The following is a 23,297-nucleotide window of genomic DNA, read 5'->3' as shown; positions in this document are numbered from 1 at the left end:
TCACAAGAGCCAAATGTAGGAAGTAACAAAAGGGTCATGGATTAACAAAATGTGGTATGTCCATACAATGGAACATTATTCAGCCCTAAAAAGGAAGGAAATTCTGACATATGTACAACCTGGCTGAATCTTGAGGATGTTATTCTAGTGAAATAAGGCAATTGCAGGAAAGGAAAAATATCATATGATTCTACTCGTATGAGGTGCTTACAATTATCAAATTCATAGAGACAGAAAGTAGGTTGGGGGTTGCCAGGGGCTGGGGAGGAAGAATGGAGAGCTAGTGTTTAACAGGCACAGGGTTCCAGTATTATAAGATGAAGAAGTTCTGGAGACAGCAGTGATGATGGCGGCACAAAAATATGAATGTACTCATGCCACTTTTGTGTCACCAAAGCCAATAGGATAGTTTCAAGAAGAATGAGACTAACAAGAAGATTTGGGCACTTCAAATGCTTTGTATACATTTTCTCATATAAAATCTCTACTCTAGCCGTATGAGATAGTAACTACTACTGTTATCTCCATTTCATCAATAAAGAAACAGAGGGTCTAACTAGCACAGAGTCGATAAGCCACGGAGCTGGCATTCAGTGAGAAATCCTATAATAAAACCTCAACTCCTGACAGAGGACTAAACAAAAGACTTTTAATGAATTGCCTCCTGTCTACCCTCCCCACTTCACCTTGCACCGTCTCCCCTTTGCTCATCCCACTCCAGCCCCTCTTGGCTACTTTGATGCTTCCTACAACTGATCAGGAACTTTCCTGTCTCAGGGCCTTTGCATTTACTGTTCTCTCTGAACACCCAGCTCATTGCCTGGATGCTGCTGCTTCTCACCTCCCAGAAAGGACTTCCCTGACAGCTCATCCAGAAACTACTGGGAAGGACCCCACTCAGGTCCTAGAGACACAGTGATAAAATTATCTTTTGCATCTCTGTTCTCTCCAGACTAAAAGGAAAGCTTCATGGGTACAAGGGCCTTCTCCACTGTCTCCTCCTCAAATCTGGAGCCTAATATGGAGAACTGGCCCTTAGCAGTCAATACCTGGGAGTGAGCCTGTTCTTGGAACGTGGTCAGTGCTGCTGTTTCTTCAGGACCTTAAATCAGAGTGTCCAGACCTGTCCCGACCTGGCAGCAAGGCTTGTTTCTTCCTGTCCCCAATCTGCTGGCACGTGGTGAGTGAACACCTCTGACAGCTCCTGGGACCCAGAGAGAGCACAGGACACAGTGCATTCTTTAGGCCTGAGAAGGCCCCTACTCGCAGACAGGAGGGACCCTTGTCTACCTTCATCTCTCATCCCTGGCATCTCACAGTCAGAGCAAAACCTCCCGTGGCTTTGCCTCTCGTGCACAGTAAAAGCCAAAGCCCTTCCAGGGGTTTCAGACTGACACCCTCTGGCTCCCACCCTCTCTGGGACCTCTCTGGCCTGGCTCCTCCAGCCACCTGGTCTCCTCACATGCAGAGGCCCTGCTTACTGGCGTCTCTGCACCTGCTGCTGCCCCTCTGCCTAGAATCTCCCCTCCGAGAGCCACTTGCTCTTGACCTTGCTGCCCTCAGGACCTCCTAGACAGCTCCCCAGGACGCCCCGTGGGGAGCAGCAAGTCACTCCTGCAGGGTGCCCACACCTGCCTCCCACTTAGCTTCCCCCCAGCACCGACCACAGCTGGCCACGCACACGCAGGTGCCCGTCAGTGTCTGCCTCTCACTGACAAGCACACAGACCCCAAGAGGACAGTGATTTTGTATATCCTCCTATCCCCCGTGCCTGGCATGCAGCAAAACCTCAAAATAATTTTTAGTGAATTAAAAACTATAACAAATTAATTTGGGATGACAATTTTAAAAATAAGAGTTAAAGCCCGGGGTGTAGCTCAGTGGTAGAGCACTTGCTTAGCACGCACGAAGCCACGGGTTCCATCCCCAGCACCACAATTGAGTACATAGTGTAAAAAGAAGAAATAACCGTAAATGTAAATAGTGGGCATTTCCTCAAAAAGTAAAAAATGGAATTACCATAGGATGCAGTGATGCCACTCTAAGGTATATAAGCCAAAGAACTGGAAAAGAGAGCTCACACTGACACCTGTATCCCAGAGTTCATGGCTGCATTATAGTCTGACAGTGGAAAAGCCAACTGCCCATCAGTGAATGGTTAAACATGTGATGTTACATGCAAGAGAATATTACTCAGCCCTAAATAAGGAGACTCTGACATATGCTAGAACATGGATGAACCTTAAAGACATCACACTAAGTGAACTATGCAGTCGCAAGAGGATGCACACTGGGAGTCCACTTGTGGGAAGTGCTGAGAGGTGTCGACCTTATTGTCAATCACAGGAAAATGGTGACAGTCAGGGGCGGGGTCTGGGGACGAGTGGGAGTTGTTTGATGATATAGAGTTTCATTTTGGCAAGATGAACAAGGTGCCAAGGATGTATGACCATAACAGTGACACAACAACGTGGATGCACTGGAGGACACCAAACCACACACTTAAGGATGAATTTCATGTCACATACATATATTATTATTATAATTTAAAGATTCCTCCCACTCAACTTGATTACTGAAAGACTTTCAAATTGGAATAAGCAGAATATGGAAATATACTTGTCAACAGTAACTTTTATGAAATCTAAACACAAACTAAGTATTTCTGATTAAAATTTAGCATCTGAACTGAGAGGCCCTGCAAGAGGAAAACACACATTAGATTTTGAAGACTTCGTACCAAAAATATAAAATAGATTATAAATAACTTTATAGTTATCACATGCGCAAATGATATTTTGGATATGTTGGGCTAAATGAAATATCTTATTAAATTTGAAAAAAAAAAAAAAACAGAGTGAAGTTCTGACCCACACTGTCCCAGAGACGAACCCTGGAGACCTTGTGCTAACTGAAATAAGTCAAACACGAAAAGACAAATATACAGTTCCACTTGTGCGGAACATCCAGAATAGGCAACTGATAGAGACAGAAAGGGCTGAGGGTGAGTTTCTATTTGGAGGGATGGAAAATGTTAGAAATAGAAAGTGGTACTGATTGAATAATACCATGCGTGCTATTAATGTTACTGACGGCACATTTTAAGTTATATGTATTTTACCACAATTTTTAAAAATATACTTGGGATGCAGAAAAAAAATAGTAAACACAAAAGATCATTTTTTTAAAGCTAACAAAGAGCTGATTGATAGACCCTGGGTGGGTGGAAGGACAAGGACCCCTCCCCTGGGTTCGTTCTGAATATCTGGACCTGAAGGGGGTGTCCCAGGTGTGTATCTCAGATCTAGATGACTCTTCCTTAGAGAAAAAGAGTCCTGAGAATAGAATCTTCCATGCAGAATTCTCTGGACAGGTCTTTGGTGATGGCTCGCTACCCTGTATTTACATGTCGTAGGACTATGGAGAAGGGCAGGGGTTACCCCAGGTTACCTGAAATACGGTACCTGCTGTTGAGGACTCTGAGCAGGCTTGTGACATCACCTTATATATAATACATGAAAGATCTCTCTCTCTCTCTCTCTCTCTCTCACACACACACACACACACACACACTACTGTGTTGCTAAGCTATGTTCAGTAGGTTGGGTGTATTAAATACATTTTCCACTTAGGATAATTTCACCTTAGCTATGAGTTCAGAGGGATGCTAACTCTTCACGGGTTGAGCATACTCTGTACTATGATATTTACACTTACTCCCCTATGTACATATTCTAGAACTACATACATGTTACGGATGTTTGATTGGTAGATGTTAACACATTATACAGAAAGCTGAGCTCACAGCTGGCCATCCTACATGAACTGAGAATCACAGGGCCTTCCACCTGTATCTTTTGCAAAACTCATTTGCTAAAAGATCAAGTATGAAAAGACTCAAGTGCTCAAACCTGCAGGCATCTGGTCCTCAACCTTCAATTTCTTCCTCAACCCTCATTCTGCTTCCTCCCCATTCCTTTCACAGATGTTGATTGCTAATGAACATCTTACACTCTAAACACCTTCTAAGATTCTGCTTTTGAAGAACTCAGCCTATGTCAAATACCTATTAGGTTTCAGACATTATCCTAGGTGTCGATGAATCAGCAAAGAACGTATTAAACAACCAATCCTTCCCTTATGGAGCTTATATTTGAATGGAATTTCTGAAAACACTTTTGCCTACATGATAAGATGTATGTAGCTAGAGCAGTCCCTTCTACCTTATTCCTATCTCAAAAGCAAATGTGATGACTGGTGCTACAGCAGTTACCTTGTAACCATAAAGTGACAAGCATGAGAGCAAAAGCTATGCTGTCCAATTCAACAGTAACTAGCCACATAGAGCTATTAAGCACTTGAACTCTGGCTAGTCTGTATTGAGGTGAGCTGTAAATCATACACTGTATTTCATGACTTAATATTAAAAATGTGACATACCTCCGTGACTATTTTTTATATTTGCAACATGTTGAACTTATAATATTATGGATATGTTAGGTTAAATAAAATATACAATTAAAACTTATTACATCATTTCTTTGTATTTTTTACATGTGACTTCTAGAAAATTTTAAATAGTTTATGTGGCTCATATTATATTTTTATTAGACAGCACTGGTCTAGAGAATATAATTGCCAAACCTAGAGCCACCATCTCTCACTGATTTCTGGTTTAAATTTTTTTTTTTTAAAAAAGGTCCCTATTTGTTTTAGGTCAAATTTTCAGTTACTTGCAGTGGAATGCAATCCTTGCTAATGCAGCAGAGGGCAACAACTTAACAGTTGGGCCTGGTGGACTGCCCAGGACAAGCTCTGCAGCAGGAAGCTGAACTCATCCAGCTGGGGAGGTAGACAGATATGTTCACACCAAGTGGAAGAACTCCCTGCCATAGAATAAGCTGGTCTTCAAGACATTATTTTATTGTGGAAAACAAAAAAATCAAAAACAGCAGAGTGAGAGGCCCTAATGGTCAGGGAAGGGAAGGGAAGCCAGGGTCTGCCTTCTGTGGCGAGCAGAGTGTTAAACTGCTTCATGGCTTCCTTTCGCCCTGCCCAGAGGCACACATTTATTTGGATAATCCTGGCCAGAGATTCCCAGAGGCCTTGTGCAATCCTGGGTGGGCCAGGAACTGCAAGAGGGTTTTTGTTTTTCTCCAAGAAAAAGGAAGCCTGGCTTTCCAGCCTCACAGGCCACTGGCCGACGTCCCAGCCCTCTTGAAAGTTCTACAAGCTGCCAGATGCTAGTCCAGGCCCAGACAAGACTGTGGTCACCATCCCTGCCCCTCAGGGAAGGGTGCTCAGGGGCAAATTTGGGCAGATCTTATGCAAGGAATCAAGGACTGGTGGGTGCCATGGCCTGCAAGCCCACTAGCCGGCCTGGGGACAGCAGGGCTCAGCCAGGACGGCTCCAGAAGGAAGCCCTTGACTGACCAAGTTCATTTCTCTCGCACCTCGCCTGCTGGGCCACTCCCTGTGCTAGCATGGTCCCTGTCCTCAGGCAACCCACAGTCAAGGGGAGAGAGACAGTTACAGTCATCCATGTGGGCACTGACCAGCTGCTAGCACAGGGCTAAGGAGCTTGCAGGCCCACTGCGCCCCAGACCCAGGCTGGAGATGGGACAAGAGAAGGGGGAGGAGGTGACACTCTCTAGAGATGAGTCACAAAGAGAACAAGTGAGCCAGACCAGTCTCCTGTTCAGAACAAGTCACACAGGGCTCTGTGGCCAGGCCCTAAAAGCTCCCATTAGCTGATGGAACTTTGAAGAAGAATATAATCGCATCAATGTGATACACACACACACACACACACACACACACACACGCACACGCACTCTCTTTCACCTATAAAGCGAGCTTCTTAATGAAAGCATGCATCTCAAGCCATGTTGTGAAGCATAAAGCACTCTTCAGATCTTGGGTGGTGACAGTAGTCACACGTTGCTGTCACGGATGTAGCAGCAACCCTTACCGGCCACTGCTGGACTGCTCTTTCCTCAGTGGCCCATTCAAGGCTACCCACACAGGCTCCAGGCCTCAGAGAGGGTCTGTTGATTTCCACTCACGAGGCCAAGGACAACACTGTGACTGATACCCTCCACTCTCTTCCCCACAGATACCAAAACTCACCCATGCTCAAGTCCCTAATATTAGATGGCACGATATTAGGGGCAACCTTGTGATTCCTCCCTTTTAAAGGACTCTTGGCCCTCCCCTGCCCAGTTGGAGGGCGTGTCTACCCAGGGAGAACCCGACAGTGCCTGGAATTGTAAAACCCAATAGGCACCCACGCCGACTCAGAATTCCTACAAGGTGTCTACAGGAGCTTCCACGCACAGGTGAAGAGGTGTGGTTAAGGAGACAGACAGCAGCCCTGTTGACGACGGCATTATGGGAAACAGTCCAAGCAGTTAAATAAACTGTGACAGAATCATAAAACGGAAAACCATAAAAACCATGAATAAAAGGATAAGAGTGATACACACTGAAACAAGCTCTATGATATATTTTTGAGTGTAAAAAACTAATGTGCAGAACAAGCCTAGATAGGTATTTCCCATTAAAGCCGGGCCTGGTGGGGGGATCTGTAGTCCCAGCTGCCTAGGAGACCGAGGCAGGAGGCTGGCTTGAATCCCATCCCACAGTTCAAGACCAGCCTGGGTAACATGTGAGACCCCATCTCAAAGTGGAAAGGGGAGACTTATAAACACACACACCCAGAGACCTGGAGGAAGGCTACAGGAAATGGTGCAGTAGTTGCCACGAGGTGGAGTGGGGAGTGGAGAAACAGGCTTATTTTTACTCTATATTTTCTTATTCTACTTGAATTACTTTTAATCCTCATTATGCATTTTGGAGGTTTTTGTTTTTGTTTTTTAAGTAGCAGCTATTGAACTCTGGGGCACTCGACCACTGAGCCACATCCCCAGCCCTATTTTGTATTTTATTTAGAGACAGGGTCTCACTGAGTTGCTTAGCACCTCCTCATTGCTGAGGCTGGCTTTGAACTCATGATCCTCCTGCCTCAGCCTCCTGAGCTGCAGGACTGCAGGCTGTGCCACTGTGCCCAGCTTTATTTTTTATTTTGAGACAGGGTCTTGCTAAGTTGCTGAGGGTCTCACTAAATTGCTGAGGCTGGCCTTGAACTTGTAATCCTCTTGCCTCAGCCTCCCAAGTATCGCTGGGATTACAGGGGTGTGCCACCACACAAGGTGGCATTTCATTTTTAATTAGTTTTTTTTGTGTACAAGACAAAAAAAAAATAGTCCAGTGTGGGGAGTAGTGATGCACACCTACAATCCCAGCAACTCTGGGGAGGCTGAGGCAGGAGGATGGCGAGTTTAAGGCCAGCCTCAGCAATTTAGCAAGACTCTCAGCAATTTAGTAAGATTCTGTCTCAAAATTTAAAAAATAAATGTAAAAATTTTTTAAAAAGAGCTAAGGATATAGCTTAGTGGTAGAGCACTTGCGTAGCATGCACAGGTCCTCTAGTAACACACACATACTTGCAGTATTCAAAAATACAGTCATTACTGTAATCCATGGGGATCTATACCCTCCTCTCTCTTCCCCACAGATACCAAAACTCATACATGCTCAAGTGCCTAATATTAGATGGCACAGTGTTTGCATATAACCTAGGCACATTTCCTGTATATTTTAATCACCTTGTGATTACTTATGATACCTTAAAAACTGTAATGCTATGCAAATAGTTGTTACACTGTATTATTTATGGAATAAAGACAAGGGGGAAAGTGTGTACAGGTTTAGGACAGATGAAATTTTTTTTCAAGTATTTTTGATCCAGGGTTGGTTGTACCCATGAAGTAGAACCCATGGCCACAGAGGGCAGGTTGTATATTCACAAAATGAACCACAGTGGACCTGGATGGCTACATTCTATGAAGACAGCCAAAAATGAGAATTTTCACCGGAGCGCCTGCAGAATGCCCAGGGCACTCACTTGTGCCAACCCACACACCCCACGGAGCTGCAGAGGCGGAGCAGTTGTGACTCCAGCTCTGTCCGGGGCCAGGCTTGCAAACCTGCCTAATGCAGCAGCACGGGCCGTCCACCGTCAGGTAAGTGGACAAACCCAGAGTCCACCTCCCCTTGTTCCTTGAATGCAGAATTCCACACCCCAGAGACCAACCTCTGCTTTATCGGTTGGGACTACAATGGTCCATATTAGGCAACGTGGTACTTGACCTGCCTCGACCAGCGCAGCCTCAGTGGGTGACTTCAGAGGCCAGGAATGTCAGATAGGCTTATCCAGGCCGACAGATAGCTACTGTCTTCTACTCCCAGTTTCACCCCTTCCACCCCAACCCCCTCTCACCCTACCTCTCTGCCTCCTGCTTTGCTAAAAGGCGACTCAGGAGCCACGGGACAAGTGGGGCCATGAGAACTGGTCAGAGGCCCGGCTCCACACTCGGGAGGTGCTGCAGAGGCACAGCTGGGCCAGGGTCATGCTCAGGAGCAGAAGGTGTGGAGTGACCCCACAAAATACAGACATGCTCTTCTAGAGAGACAGCACCGGAGTCTTCATTATGTCCAGGAGTCATTTCCGGGGCACTGGTATACAAATGGCTCCTGGTCCCTAAGGATCACCTGTGATTACTGAGCAATACTGTGGGAGGTGGTAGCAAGAGCCCCAGGCTGGACAGGTGGGAGTGTCCACTCCAGGAAGGGCTGGGGCTCCTTGCTGATGGTCTCCAGGTCCTCGCTTTGACTCGGACACCTCTCCTCCCAGCCTGGCACCCAAGAGCTCTTTGTCCCTGGCATCCCCCTCATCCATGCATTCTGCTCTCTGGCTCTCACCCCCTCCCCACACCCGCACCCCTGCTTTCCCATTGACACAAGCAATACCCTCCCTAAACTAGACCTCTTTGCTGGTGTTCCTTCAGCTTTGCAAGGCAAAATCCTACTGGTCTGTCAAGCCCCACATCACTCCTCCTCTTCCAGGAAGCATTCCCAGACTACCCCAGTCACGGTTAGTCACTTGTTTTTCTATACTCCCGCACGCCAGTGTGCACACCTCTTACAACACGTACATCATTAACAATAATAATGGCCAGATATTTGCTGATCACTTGTTATGTGGCAGGCAACTTCCTGAGCACTTTACATAGATGACCTGACTGAGTCCTTACCATAACTATAAAGCAGAAGGACCATTTTTGTCTTCAGAGAATGCCACAGAGATATTAAGTAACCTGCCTGAGGCCACAGAGCTGTTAATTGGCTGTTAGATACTTAGGGCCTGGCACATGTTAGCTACTTAGTGTTGAATAATTATTCATCTTGGGAATTATTAAATCAGCGAATAAATATGGAAATAAGTGCATTTCTGTTCCATTACAGAAAGCTCATGTGGGAAGTGCTCCTTATGCATCTTATAAACCATCCTTCCTGTCTGATCAGGAGCTAGACACACCTGCTGCTGGATGAATGAACAAAAGAACCTAAGAGCAAGCCAGGGAAGAAAGTCCAAACCCCAGTGGTGCCGCTTGCTGGCTCCAGCTAAGGAGCGTTAGCTTCCTGGGACCCCCTTTTGTCACCTGTCAAATGCAGAGATGGCACATTCTCCTAAGTTCCTCCTAGCACTAAAGGTTCCTATGAAAAATGAAGAAACCGAGATTTTTGTGATATGGCGATCCTACACCCCATGATGGATCCCAGGTTCTACTGGGTTGATTTCTCAGGTAACAGTTCCCCGTTGGAGGTGACAGTTGACCCAAATGTGACTCAAAGGCAGAGCCAATATCTGTTCTAAACGAGGGAATCTGGCTTGATCCTGGGGTTCACCCCATTCTTATCGAGTCACACCCAAGAAACGTAAATGTGGGTGGTGAACAAGACAGTGTCTGTTTATGTGGGAAGACAGAAGCCAGGGAAAGAATTATTAAGCGCCTGCTGAAACTCTCACAAAGAAAAACCAATAATGAACAATGATCTCCAGCTGCATTATGCAACTGCCACCTGCACCATTGCTCCAGAGGCCTCCTAAGTCTTTCTCTTGTCTCCTGGCCCCTCCGTCAGAGCCTTCCTGCTCTGAATAGATGTTGGTCCCCAGTCTCCCACCACCACTGTTAGCACAGGCACGTGGGTGTGAATGCCAGGGCCTGATAAATGCTTGTGAACTGCTAAAGCACAGACACACTCCAGATGGTGGAGAGGTGTCCACATGGGTGTGGAAGTAGGGGTCTGGCTGGATTGCATTTATTTCCACAAGACCTGTGGCTAACCAGATGCTTGGCTTTATGCCTCACACCTGCCACACCTGCAATATCTGGCTTAGCATTTATGATCAGCCACTGTATGCTAATGCCCAGCATTTCTTGTTTGGCTAATACTAAGTGTCCACCACGACACCAGAGGAAACCTAAATGTGGTGTATCTGTTCATGTGAAGAGAGAAAGGATCCCTCTTCTAGGGTTTCGCCTCACAAAAAGGCAGATAAGCGCTGGCCTTGGAGAGCTGAGCATTAATCACCCACACATGGATCCAATATGACGGGATTGGACCACGACAGCAGTCACTGTAGAGGACGTCTGTGTCTGTTCTTCACCCCCACATTGTTTGGGACCTGTACCTCCACATCCTCAGGGACCTGCTCCTCCCTCACCTTAATCATGATTCATGAAAGGTCTGCCAATCACAACGGCCAGTTCAACTGGCTTTGACCATTATAAAACCAGAGGTGGACAATCAAAATCCTCCCTGAGATTTTTTCAACTCTGAGCTGGAAGATAAAGATTCCAGTCTTTTTGGATCATGAACCTACAAAATATATGAAGCAGAAGCTACCAATGAGGAGGAAAATCTGTCTACCAGGGAGGAGGAAAGGACAACCCAGAGCATAGTGTTGAGACACAGATGGAAGGGGGGAGGATGGAAATGACTGGGTCTGGGCCATCCTGTCCCATGAGTTAATGATTTCCCGGTGTTGTCTGGTTAGATTGAGCTGGGCTTCTGAAGTGTGCAGCTCAAGTGACCTCACACAGTCACAATCCACCCTCGAGGTGCATTTTCAAATGTATCCCCCACTCTCAACACCCAGGGTTTTCATGAGACAGACTATCACACATTTGAAATGTCTTTGTTCCTCCTCATAAGAAAGGCATAAAAATCCCTAGGCAAGAACCACCCTTACTCAACCTCACAAACTCAAAGACTTTTTCTTTCCCTTTGTATCTCAGGTGCCAGCCACAAGAAGTGAGGACTCTGCCACTTCATGCCATCGAAGCCTATAAAACGGGGGCTGGCCAGACAAACCAGGCAACACCCGGCTGGTGATTTTTGAAGAGGACATCTTCATGGTGGCCAACCTTCCACTCATCCCCCTGCTGGCTGACGCCCTGGGGGACCCACCCTCAGATCTCCAAGGCAGTCCCACAGAGTGCTGGGTGTGTGGGGCGCTGATATTTCCTAATAAAACAGGATTCTGAAAACTCCCGAGACTGTGCACCATGCAGCTGGGCCATTCTTTCTACGGGAGATGTCGAATTTATTTACTGGTTTGTTCAATTTTATCTTGGAGGAGGACCTAATGCAAAACTTTTTTTTTTTTTAAGAAAGCTACTTTATACAAGGACTGAGAAAGGTAACGCTGAATGCTACAAGTCCCCCCCACCCCTTTAACCCTGAAGAGCTGCACCTGAATAGAAACCATGAAGTTACAACTAGGGAGGGGACCCTGGGTGGAAGTTCAGCCAGGACACTGGTCCCACCTCTCCTCCCCTTCTATTTCCCTATCACTGCCATGTCTCTGCCTGAGGCTGGAGCATGGCGGGTACTGCCTGGGTGGCTAGTGTGCCCTGGGCTGTCTGTTTGGTGCTGCAGCCTGATGGAATGCTCTTCCTATGCCCTGGACGGTCAGTGCATCCCAGGCTCAGGGGAGCTTGACAGCTGTCTCCCCAGAGCAATGGAAAGCAGCCGTATCCCACGGTGGACTCAACAGCTCCTCTGTCACCAAAACAAAAACACAACAGTGCTGATTGCCATGGAGAGTTCAATCCCCTTGTCCTGGGATTGGCACTGACTGGAATTCCAAGGGCTCTGGCTGAGCTACCTCCTGAGAGGTCTAAATACAGCACATCCAATCTCAACCTAAACATACGGCTTGGATTCGTGCCCAGGGCCGAGAGCCCCCCAGGGCCAGCTGGCAAGTCTTGACTTTGAGCTGCCCGTTGGGTGGTGGGCATTTTGGAGATGCCAGAGATGTGATTTGTGGTCAGCCCTGCCTTCACGGATGTAGCCTAAAGCCAAATGATAAAGGATGCAAATATTTGTGGAGGATTAACTATGAGTGCAATCCTGAGCAGAGACATGCAGACTAGGAAAGGAGGTAGAGAACTGAGAGGTGTCGGGAGGGAGGGAAAAAAGAGGGCTGAAAAGGAGGTAGGGACCAAAGACCTACTTCTTAGCCAACTCATTAAAAACCAGGGGATCTTTCTAAAGGTTTGCTCCCGGGGAACACATCTCTTTAATTAAGCGTCTGTGTGGAATTTAGGGCTTAAGCCCAGGAATCAAACAGACCCAAGTTGCCTTCTAGTTGTGTGACCTGTATAATTGGCTTCTCCATTTCCACCTCTCTAAAATGGCCCACAGAACTCCTGCAGGTGTTCCGTGTGATCATGGATATAAAGTGCCTAGCCCACAGGAGTTGCTGGATCAATAGTGGGTATCAGAGGTAGCTGTGGTCATGGTAACAGCAGAAGTAAGATAAAAGCAAAGATTTGCTTCACTCCCTCACCTGGCCTTTGGTTTCTCTCCTTTGGAAAGGACACCAGAAGGGTGGCTGAGGCCACCAGGATAATGTGGAAACTCCCAGCCAGGACAAGCTAAGCACACAGACCAAGGAAACCTTCAGCCGAGCATGACAATACAACATTCACGCCCACATCTGTTCAGAGCTTCAAAATAGCAGAAGGGCAGCTGCCTCTTAACTCCCAAATACCAACCCACCTGTCCCACGAGGGTGAGACACGTCTCCCTGGCGGTCCCCCTTACCTTGGTGTTCATACACGACTTCCCCCTCTTGTACTCTTTGTGGGAGCCTCGCTTGTCCAATTTGTACCACAGGGCTTTGGCCTTCCAGGTGGTCACCTTCGACTTGAGCTTGGAGTAGAAGTTTCTGTGGTCCAGAGGGTCCAGGTCCAAGTGTTGGGTGAGGATGTTGAAGGCCTGCAGGGTCCCTTTGCATGTGGAAGCCTGGACAAAGTTCTCAAAAACCTGCCCGGCCTGGCTCTGCTTCTCGTCCTCATTCTCCCCCATGGTTCAGGAGCCACGTGGAGCAGGGTGCAGACAGGACAGAGGGGATCACCATGAAACACCAGGAGAAGCGTCACACCTGCAAAGGTGGGTGGAGACAGAGGTGAGGTGCATGGGCAGTGAGGGGAGAGTGGAGGATGGGCACCGACAGGAAGTGATGAAATTCCTTTGAGACACTAAAACACCCATCTTCATTCATTATACTCAGTGTTAAACCTAGACCATCTCCAGAAGGTGTGCATCATACCCCCTAACCCGGCAAGGATGCCTTACTGCCAGTCTTTCTCCCCAGCACCCACTCACTCCTCTCCCTGCCTGAAAAGAAACACAGGTTGTGCAAAGTTATATATACCCTGACTCATGTCAACGGTACCTGGTCGATCTTGCTACAAGCCAGATGGCTCTGGAAATAATGAGTGGTGAAGGAGAAAGACAGAAAAAATGTGCTAGATTTAATACCACTGAAAACCTACTGTTCTTGGTGCAGCGACTTGATTGACTACGATGAATGCAGCCTAGCCCATGACATCAGTGAACGGGAAAAACCCCAGAGCACACACCTCTCCGGGCCTTATGATAGTCCCACCTGTGCTCGGACAGGAAACTTTAAAATCTTTCTTCATTAGTTACCAGAGGGCAGGTGTTTTCCCCCAGACAAGTTACCCATTGCAATTTCTCAAAACTTCCCTCTGTTTCTGGAATCTGCTGGAAGTACACCATCTACCTTAGTCAGAAATACGGGAGACAGAGACACGTGGGCCTCTTCTTTCCAATGGACAAAAGGAGTCTGTGCTTTGTAGGTCCAGGCTGAGCTGGTTGGAACAAGTGCTCAGGCTGATGGAAGGGAAAAATGCAGCGGATGTTCATTCACTTCACAAAAATAGCTCGCCAAGGTTTTGGCATGGACGCTTCTCTCTGCACCACTCCACCCTCAGGCATGCCTTAGGAAAGTCACTGAAGTTTCAAAGGAACAAAAATAAAGTAGAGCTGATTTTCCAAAATACTAGCTATTTTTCTGGAATCCAAAGCTAGTGCAAGGAGGCCAGTGTGGAGAGGGGCAGGGCCAGGGCTGGACAGTGGTCAAGAGGTCCTGCCTTTTGTGGGGTCGGTAAACAAAAGGACTCACCAGAACTGAGCTCTCCAACAGAGATTTTCACCCCCCAGAACATTTCTGTGGGTACATTTGGATCATAGGTTGGCCTATAATTCTAAGAGTGAAACAAAGTGTTCTCACCTTCCCTGATCTCTGACTCATTCAGCAGCTGCTGGAGGCGCAGCAGGTGTGCGCCGGGCATCATGCTAGGGGATGGGGATGGAGAGATAAGGAATGCAGGCTCAGGCCTGGCCTGGCAAGAAGACAGGACCATACAGTTGATGACAGGACTATAGACAAGTGCTGTGGAATAAGGACAGAGTACTGCGGAGCCGGAGCAGCAGGTGTCTAGCAGAGCTCAAGGAGTCGCAAGGGGCTCAAGAAGCTCCAGTCTTATGAATGGGAGGATTTCACTACAAGACTCGGGAGTGACATTCCAGGCAAAGGAGAGACCCTACAAGGCATGAATCTGGAAAGAGTCGTAAAGTTGCAAAATGACAGTAAGTTCAAGGATTCAGCAATTCAGAGAAGGTGAGTGTGAGGGCATGTCCAGGACAGGTCAAGGAAGTGCCCAGGAGCACCAGCCCTGCCCTCCCTTCCAGCCTCCCCTGAATCTTCCAGTGTGCCTGGCCCTGTGCTCAGCTGAAGGCAGACCAGCACACGCTCCTGGCTGGCTGGCACGCCTCAACCAGGCTCCAGGCCCCACCTGGGGGCCCTGGCCCATGCCACTCAACATGCTCCACAGGCTGGAAGGGCTGGCTCTGCGGTGCTCTGCCTGGCCCAGATAAGACCTGGATTCCTTTGTGGATGCTGCCCCAGCTCCTTTCATGTCCACTGAGCTCCCTTGGCACTACTCACATAAACACTGCCACCTTTGGTGTCTTGACTTTCCCCCACGTGCCACACTTGCCACCCAGAAAGCATAAACTGAAGTAGGACTCGTTGGCTTTTCTGGGCATATTCACATTCTCAGGCTCTCTATCTTTGGAACCACTTCTGTGCCAGCAGGAACAAAGGACGCAGTAACTGGCTGACAACTCTAAGACCGCCTGCATTCAACTGCTCTCCTGCGGTCCTTTCCAAGGATGGCCAGGTGGCTCTGGGGCCTCAGGAGCCTGAGTCCAGAGCTTGGCCTGGCCCTTTGCTGCCCACACAGCCTCACACAAGCCACTGAGACTTTGAGCCTCAGTTTCTTCTTGTACAACAGATGGATGATGATCTCCATCTCCACGGTTGCTGTGAAGAAGGAGAAAGAAATGCAGGTGTCGGCAGAGCCTGGCCCTGGGAGAGGCTCAGCAGATGTACTCATGCTGCTGCGTCCATCACGCAGGCAGATTTGTATCTGGGGGGTACACCAGTTTGAAAAAATAAGTTTTGTAAATCAAAACGCTCCCAGTTGCCAGCTCCTCCTTGTCTAAAAGCATGCGCTGTTCGGTACTATCAAGGCAGATGGGACTCCCAGACAATAATTTACAAACTGGAAGAACTCGTCTCCTCCCTCCAAAGAAAAATGCACGACTTAATCTTAGGGCTCCGGTGGAGAAAGAGCCAAAGGTGGTGCTGAGGGCTCCGGGTGGGCGTGGGAGCTCCAGAACCCGCTCTTATCTGGGGCGAGATAAGGGGAAGTGTATGGAGATGGGCCGACAGCAGGAGATAAACTCAGCCTTGGACATGTACCCCACAGCCCGTACCAGGCTCAGACCTGCCTCCCTCGATTTCAAGAGTCAAATCCCAACCTTTCAAATCAGCTTGCCAGTTTAAGGCAGAGACTTTAAAGATGATGCTAACATTCACAGTGGGTGGCTTTCCCCATGGGAAAACAGAACATTTTGGGTCAGGCAAACCTGGGTAGGAATCTGGGCTCAAGTACATACTAGCTTTGTGACCCTAGGTGAGTTCTCTCACCTGCCTCAGCCTCAGTTGTCTCATGTGTAAAATGGGAACAATTCTATTTGCTTTCTAGGGTGGTAAGGAATAAAGGAGATTAGGTATACGATGTATTTAGCTCCTGGCTGCTATGTGACAACCTAGCACTCATTACTATTCTTCAAGTGGCCCAAACACCCTCAACCCAAAAGGAAGAGGAAAAGAGAACATGGTTTTTGATAACTTAGCTTAGTTACTTGTGTTCAAACTTGCTTCCTCGCCCTGTAGCTCCAGGCAAGTCATTGAACTGAGTTTTAAGTTCTTCATATGTCAAGTGGGGAACCTCACTCAGGGTGGTCTTGGTGAGGAGCTGAAGACACACAGGGTGCAGGGTGGTGCCACTAAGGAATTGGAAAGGGTCAACCTAACACTCAGGAGGAGTAGGGAATCTGAGCATCAAGTTTTCAGAGAACCAGGGTGTCCTGCCTCTAGTGGGTACCTTTCCCCTGCCCCCCCACCAGAAGAAGCAGGTCAAGAGTGCATTAGCTCAGAGGACCCTGGGTGGCTAGCTCTGGGTGGACAAGTCTTGTTTATCACCACCCAGCTGCTGCCTTTTTGGAGTTTGACGTGTCTTAGAAATAGAAGCAATTATTTCATCCAGAAGGATGAAAGGTTCTGCATTTTCTGGGAAGGAGCAAGATGTGATGCTGTAGTTTCCAAGAATAGGATTGAAGCAGTTTGGGTTTTGCCAACTGGAGTCCCTTAGTTGTGGTTTTTCTGTTCCCTTGCCTCTGTGACATCATGAGTCACAAAGCTACTCCCTGCCCCCGCCTCTAGCCACTACAAATTAAGATTCATGACCTCAAACTACAGGAGACAGTACTGGTGATGGGCTCTGCCTACGGCATCTAGAGACAAGTTCAGGGTTTTTGCAGAGTCCCTGAGCCCCTCTCAAAGTGAGTGACAGGTCTCCATACCCCAGTTTTGCCTGTGCACTCACATTTAGGATCATACTTTCTGCCCACCCCCCTGCCAAGTCATCTGCCAAACAACAGCAAACAGTGTGACAAACCTTGGGAAAATTATAGAGTTCTATAAAAACTCAAGGAGGTCTGGAGAGGGACGGACACTAGGCAGAACTTTCCCATAAGGAAAAAGCTCAATCCTCAATCCCTTGAGGTACCCAGACAAGATCTGTTTCAAGGTCAACGCAATCTAAGAGCAAAAACCTCTTGCCATTTACACTGCCACGCTGCCCTAATCAAACCTGCCATCTCCCGGGTCTGCCTCACCAAATGGACCATGGGAAGGCTCAGCAATGGAGGGGATGTCCATCCCGCACTTGCAGCAGGTGGGAGCTGGGGACTGAAGATCTGGCTCTGAGCCTACATGAGCCCTACACCTAAGAGCAGGCAGGAGCCAGTTGGGGACTTGGCGATGGCAAATGTCTCCTGCACACACTGTCACTCTGCAGACCCCTGAGTCTGATTCACAGGTGGGGCCTGAAGACCCCATCTTCCCTTCTGGCTTTCCATCTCTCACTAGGAAGACAACTTGAACCAACAGGAGCAACTGCAGAGTTGGGAAGAGTCTGAAAGGGTCACCTTGGCCTGCCTGTGGTCTCCTTCCGGCCTTCCCTCCACCACCTCCACAGTGGGGAATGCCACTCCTAGGCCACCTGCTCTGTCGGGAAGTCAGCCTTAGGAAGTCTTCTTAGTCATCCCCCAGAGAGAGGAGTTCTGTCTCCAAAGGTCTCTACTTCCTAGTCTCAGGCCTGAGATCTCCCACCAGAAGAGAAGCCACTTTCCATACAGGCTAAACCCGTGTGTGCTGGAGCCCCTCTAGAAAGGCCAAAAAGAAGGCATGCAGAGACCCACCATGAGAGCCCCAACAAGGTCCTAGACTGTAACAAGGGCCCAGACAACCCCCTGCCCCCTGTCACCCAGTGCCCATGGCAGGAGCTCTGGAAGAGACCACAAGTACACTACAGGCCCTGGCCTTCTGTGCTGCTCCCTCTCTATGACCCCAGTTTATTTTGCTCCTGTCCTCCCAGTTCCAGCCTCCCACACTCTTCAACAGTCAGTGAACTCCACTGGCCCGGCTTCAAGGGACCTCATACATCCCCACTTCTCTCCTCCATCCACTCCCTCTTGGAGCCATTCACAGTGCCAGGCCCTGGGACAACCCATGAATCAGTCCCCACCCTCTAGGGTCTCACTGCCTGGACACACCTAGATGCTGACCAGGCACAGTGCCAGAAGGAGGGAAGGCAGCATCTCAGGGCCACTGCCAGCCAGGCCCCTTTGCCTGCCTTACCCAAAGTAGTTCTTGTAACAGACTTGTGGGCTGGTATGTGCATTTTCTCTCTCAAAAGTATGGGTCTTAAAAAAAGTAACCTCAGAACTTGCCCATCTCTCTTTTCTGTAATATATATGTGTGTATATATATATATATATATATATATATATATATATATATATATACACGAATGCATTTTAAAATTTTTCCTCAAGATTTCTACCCATACTCCACATCTCTGCCCATACTGCTAAGCCACTCTTTAGGACCTTCTAGGAAAAGAAAGAACTCTGGCCCAGGCATAAGGTGACCTGGGCTTGAGCCCTGGCCTGACCTTCCTACTGCCCTCCTAAGGACACTGACAGGGCTACTGTCAAATTGGAACAGAAACAAACTGACCGGCCCTGTCTGAAGCCACGATGTGAATTGTATCAGTTAAGTTTCATAGTTTCTGGCAGTCTGAGCCTGGAGAGTACAGGTGTCAACTGCAGGGCACTTTCTTAAGTCACGGGGTAACCTAACAATAGAGTATTAGGCTGTCCTTCTCTGTATTTCCCAGATTTCCTATACCCAGAGGATGCACAATTTTTACAGCTTGTTGCTTTAGACAGGTTTCACGTCAAGGAGTCTCCTCTCCCTGACGGTCAGTCCTAGCATTAGAAAGTAGGCCTTGTGGGCTGGGGATGTGGCTCAAGCGGTAAAGCGCTCACCTGGCATGCATGGGGTGCTGGGTTCGATCCTCAGCACCACATAAAAATAAAATAAAGATGTTGTGTCTACCGAAAACTGAAAAATAAATATTAAAAAAATTCTCTCTCGGAAAAAAAAAAAAAAAAAAAAAGAAAGTAGGCCTTGTGCAGACTTCTTGACTCACTCAGACCTGGCAGGACTGGCCTCCTAGGCCTGCATGGTCTCCAATCCCAACCTTCTATTCTTCTTCAGCAAGGAAAGGGGCATCCTGCCCGAAGCCCTGACACTGAGCTAACTAATAAATTGGCTTAAATTCTAACAGGTCAGGGGCAAGTTCCCTCCCAGCAGCTCTTCTCTCCAGAGCCTAAGACTCTCAGGTCCAGTGTGGCAGACCCCCTTCCAAAGAACCATACCCTCCCCATGCCAGTGTATAATGGGGAAGAAAGGATCTCCCACACAAGGCTTAGCTATGCCTACAGGACCCCACCAGTGACCCCCAAGATGGAAACCTGTTTATCTATTTTGTCTACTGGTTGATAAAATAGACCAGTAGACAAAATAACAAAGATTTCACTACCTATGGAAACTTGGCAGACTATTCTACGTGTGCCCTAAGCCGCCTGGAGCATGCATTGGGTGTCCAGGAAAACTATGAACTCACACTTCTAGTTTCCAGGAAGCCCCAGGGAAGTTCTGGTACCAGCTCCTTAGACTTAGTTTCTGGGGCCCACCAAATATCGCCCCTCCTGGAAGAACACTTCTGACCTTGGCTGCTGATGGTCCCTGTACAGTGCTGCTGGCAGATCACAGTCCCTGAATGCAGAAAGCACTCTTTCCTACAGAGAGCAGATTCCCCAAAAGCTTCTTGAAGACAGGTCCAGGTCAGCCCTGGTCTGCTGGACTCACTTTGACTTGAATGAGTGCAAACGACAGTTGTGTAATGGGACAAGCTCCGTCCCTCAAAGTCGGGGCTTGGCCTATTTTTTTATTGACTCATGTCAGCTTCAAGGACACTACCTATGAAAGCTTTTGATTCATCAGGAAATACCACTGTCATGCAGGAAAACATTCCCATTTATAACAACAGTGTCCGATCCATCAGCTACCATACTCACTGCTCTTCCACAGGGCACATGGACCTGAGCACATCTCCATCCCAGAACTCCTAATCCACCTTCCAGCCTCCTCCCCTAACCCTACCTTGCCTCCCACCGCAATCCCTCCCCAGTGTTCCCATAGCACCCTATACTGACCTCGATCATAGCCATTCTAGCATGAAGCCCTGTCTACAGAGCACGTGCTAAAATACTAAAGGAACATATGATCTTGAGAAGATAACTGTGACCATTTCGTGAGCATCTATGAAGTCTCAGGCAATGTGTTAAAGCTTTGTATGGGAAGAAGCAGTTAATCATTATAACAAAGGCATTGTTAGATGTGAGGATCATCCTCATTGTTGAAAAAAATCAGAGAAGTCAGCAACTTGATTCAACCACCCACAGCCAGAGTCCAGAGGGACACTCCTAACCACCATTCCTTCCTACACCGCTGCACACAGTGGTGGATAGAGCTAAAGGTATACAAGTACTGCGTTGCACTGAATCATGGTCTCTGGTCATCAAACTCCAAAATGCCAGAATCTGTAGTCATGAGATATCAAGCAATATGAAATGAGGACAATAACTAATGCACCAATAAACATTCTGCCGAGAAGTGACCGTCTAGTCATGGTGGGAAGCCTGGCAGAGAGAGGAATAGCTGACCCCAGGCGAGTTGCTCCTTCCTCCTGGGCCCTTTGCTGAAGCTGTGTGAGTCCAGGTGACCAACTTCAGGGTCACGGAACACAAGCAGGAGGGACTTGTGCCACTTGGAGGACTGTCTTGTCAGAAGCTCCCTCCAGGCCCTTTGTGCTCTTCCCCTCCTCCAGAGCACAGTGGCTAGAAACCATGTGACAAAGATGGCAGGGCCACAGGGAGAGAGGAGCCGGGATCCCTGGATGTCCCCTCAGTGGAGAGGCCTTTATGACCAGAACTCTGGTCTTTACATATGTGAGAAATAAATCTGAAGTCTATGAAGCTGTGAGAATATGGGGTTTATTTAGGCAGTAAACATCACCTTAATGAATCCAGTAGGCATTGGTGGTGGGCATGTCAAATTTGGCCTGTGTCACAAGGTATTCCCTCCAACAGGAAGGCTGGTCTCGGAATCGGCATCTCACTTGAACACCACCGCTGTACCAACTCTGGCGACAACCTGTACTGTCATCGTATGTCTAGCTTTCCATGAATTCCTCAGGATCCTGGAGAAGCTCCGTGGACCCCAGGACTAAGCCTGCCCACCCCTCTATGTAGGCACTCCACATACACACCCGATCTTGAACAGACACATCCTTTCCCTATTTCCCTGGAGACCGGGACAGACAAGCTAGCTCACTCCCTTGCTCTCCCTTCCAGCCTGAGCATTCTGGAAGGCTCCTGTGGTCCTGCGAGCCATGTGATGTGAGGGAAGGAACGTGGCTCCCTGAGTCACAGGCTCTCCTGAGCCAGTCATGACAGCACAGTGTTCTTGTGGAGATTAAATGGAGGTGCCTCTCACAGCTCCAGGCTCCCAGACGTGCAGGGTAAGTGTCAGTGGCACAGGGACCAGGAACAGCTACAGGCATACTTTCCCTCGAATCTCTGGCCAGCACCCCCATAAAGTCATGCCCCAGGAGACCCTCAGTATTTGAGTGGCGCTACTCTTCCTGATTTGCTGAAATTAGGTGTCAGGAACTTGAATCCTCATAATTAGTCTGACTGTAGAGATGGATGCTGGGGAAGAGGAGAAATCATGGCAAAGCACACGTCACACCGTTTCTCACCAATGCCTGTTCATAGTGTGCACAGCACCATGTCGGGAACCTAAGGTGAGCACAGAGCTGACCCCACCCAGAGCCACTGGACACCCAGTGGTGTCTGATAGTCTGCTCTCCAAAGGTCCCCCTGGTTTGCAGAACTGTGCCACCAAACTGTATTTTTCACCCCCCAAAAGGATTCATTGTCCAATAATTTCTTTGCTGTTTTCTTACTTGTGAACTAATTCAATATGAAGACATCCCCCAAACTGGGCACAGTTTCAACCACAGCGAGATCTGAATTTGCTTTTCCTGGAGGAGACAAAATCATACATTGTACTTTGCTTCCTCCCCTTTGCAGCCCACTCTCCCTTCAGTGGCCACAATCTGGTTTCTACTCACACGCCCACCAGGCATCATGCTCCACGTCATCACCTAGCCCATGGCTAAATGCAGTCACCACTCATTTTTGTTCTTTTTTTAACTTTAATTTTATTTTTTAGTTGTAGATGGACACCATATCTTTATTTGTATTTTTTTATGTGGTGCTGAGGATCGAGCCCAGTACTTCATGCTTGCGAGGAAAGCGCTCAACCGCTGAGCTACAACCCCAGCCCTACATGTTTGTTCTTTTGTGACGCTCTACCTGCCCTTGAAAGTGAAGATTCCGAGCTTCACCCCCCAGGACCTTAGCACCTCCATGGTTCAACCAGTGTCCTGACAACTCTGAATTGTAGCTCCAGAGCCCATCTCTCTGCTGCCTTCCATGCCAGGTGTCACCTGTCACCAGATATTCCCTGCTTTCCCACAGAGACCTCACGTGTGGTCTATTCAACTTCACCTGCTCCTGTGCCTCCTCCTACAGCCCAGCCCCCAGGGACAGCTCCATTGCACCAGGAGTTCCTGTCTCATCCTTAGAGTCCAGCTGTTGGATCCCCTTCCCTCATCTTGCAGAGCCAGCTGGTCACCAAGTCCTGCCTTCCCTGTAGCCCTGTCTACTGGCCTCCCGTGCTTCCTTGGAGGTGCAGGTCTCCCTCTGCTCTCCCTGGAACTCTCAGAGCCTGCTCACCAATGCCTTTCCTGCCTCCAGATTCCCCTTCCTCCAACCCCCCAGCCTAGTGCTCAAACTGCAGCCAGAGACGTCTTTGCATCAAAACACACACTTGGACAGGCCAGTTTCTGTTACAACCCATCGGCAGCACCCAACAGTCGGCAGGGTGAAGTCTAAACATCTCAGCA

The 23,297-nt window shown here is 48.3% G+C and overlaps 1 protein-coding gene across 6 annotated transcripts in view; it reads right to left on the bottom strand.

Annotated features, from left to right (window-relative positions):
- MICAL2 (microtubule associated monooxygenase, calponin and LIM domain containing 2) overlaps positions 1-23,297 on the bottom strand; it is a 215,296-nt gene that overhangs the window by 157,629 nt on the left and 34,370 nt on the right. For all 6 annotated transcript variants that reach the window (XM_081263018.1, XM_081263017.1, XM_081263014.1 and 3 more), the window contains one exon: positions 13,018-13,357. In XM_081263018.1, coding sequence (XP_081119144.1) covers positions 13,018-13,281 — 264 coding nt within the window. In that variant the 5' untranslated portion in view covers positions 13,282-13,357. The remainder of the gene's footprint in view (positions 1-13,017; positions 13,358-23,297) is intronic.

Source organism: Spermophilus citellus (assembly GCF_964194105.1).
Source record: "Spermophilus citellus genome assembly, chromosome: 2".
NCBI classification, from domain to species: domain Eukaryota; kingdom Metazoa; phylum Chordata; class Mammalia; order Rodentia; family Sciuridae; genus Spermophilus; species Spermophilus citellus.
Note: the sequence above shows the minus strand (reverse complement) of the source record. Positions and strands in the feature narration are given on the sequence as shown.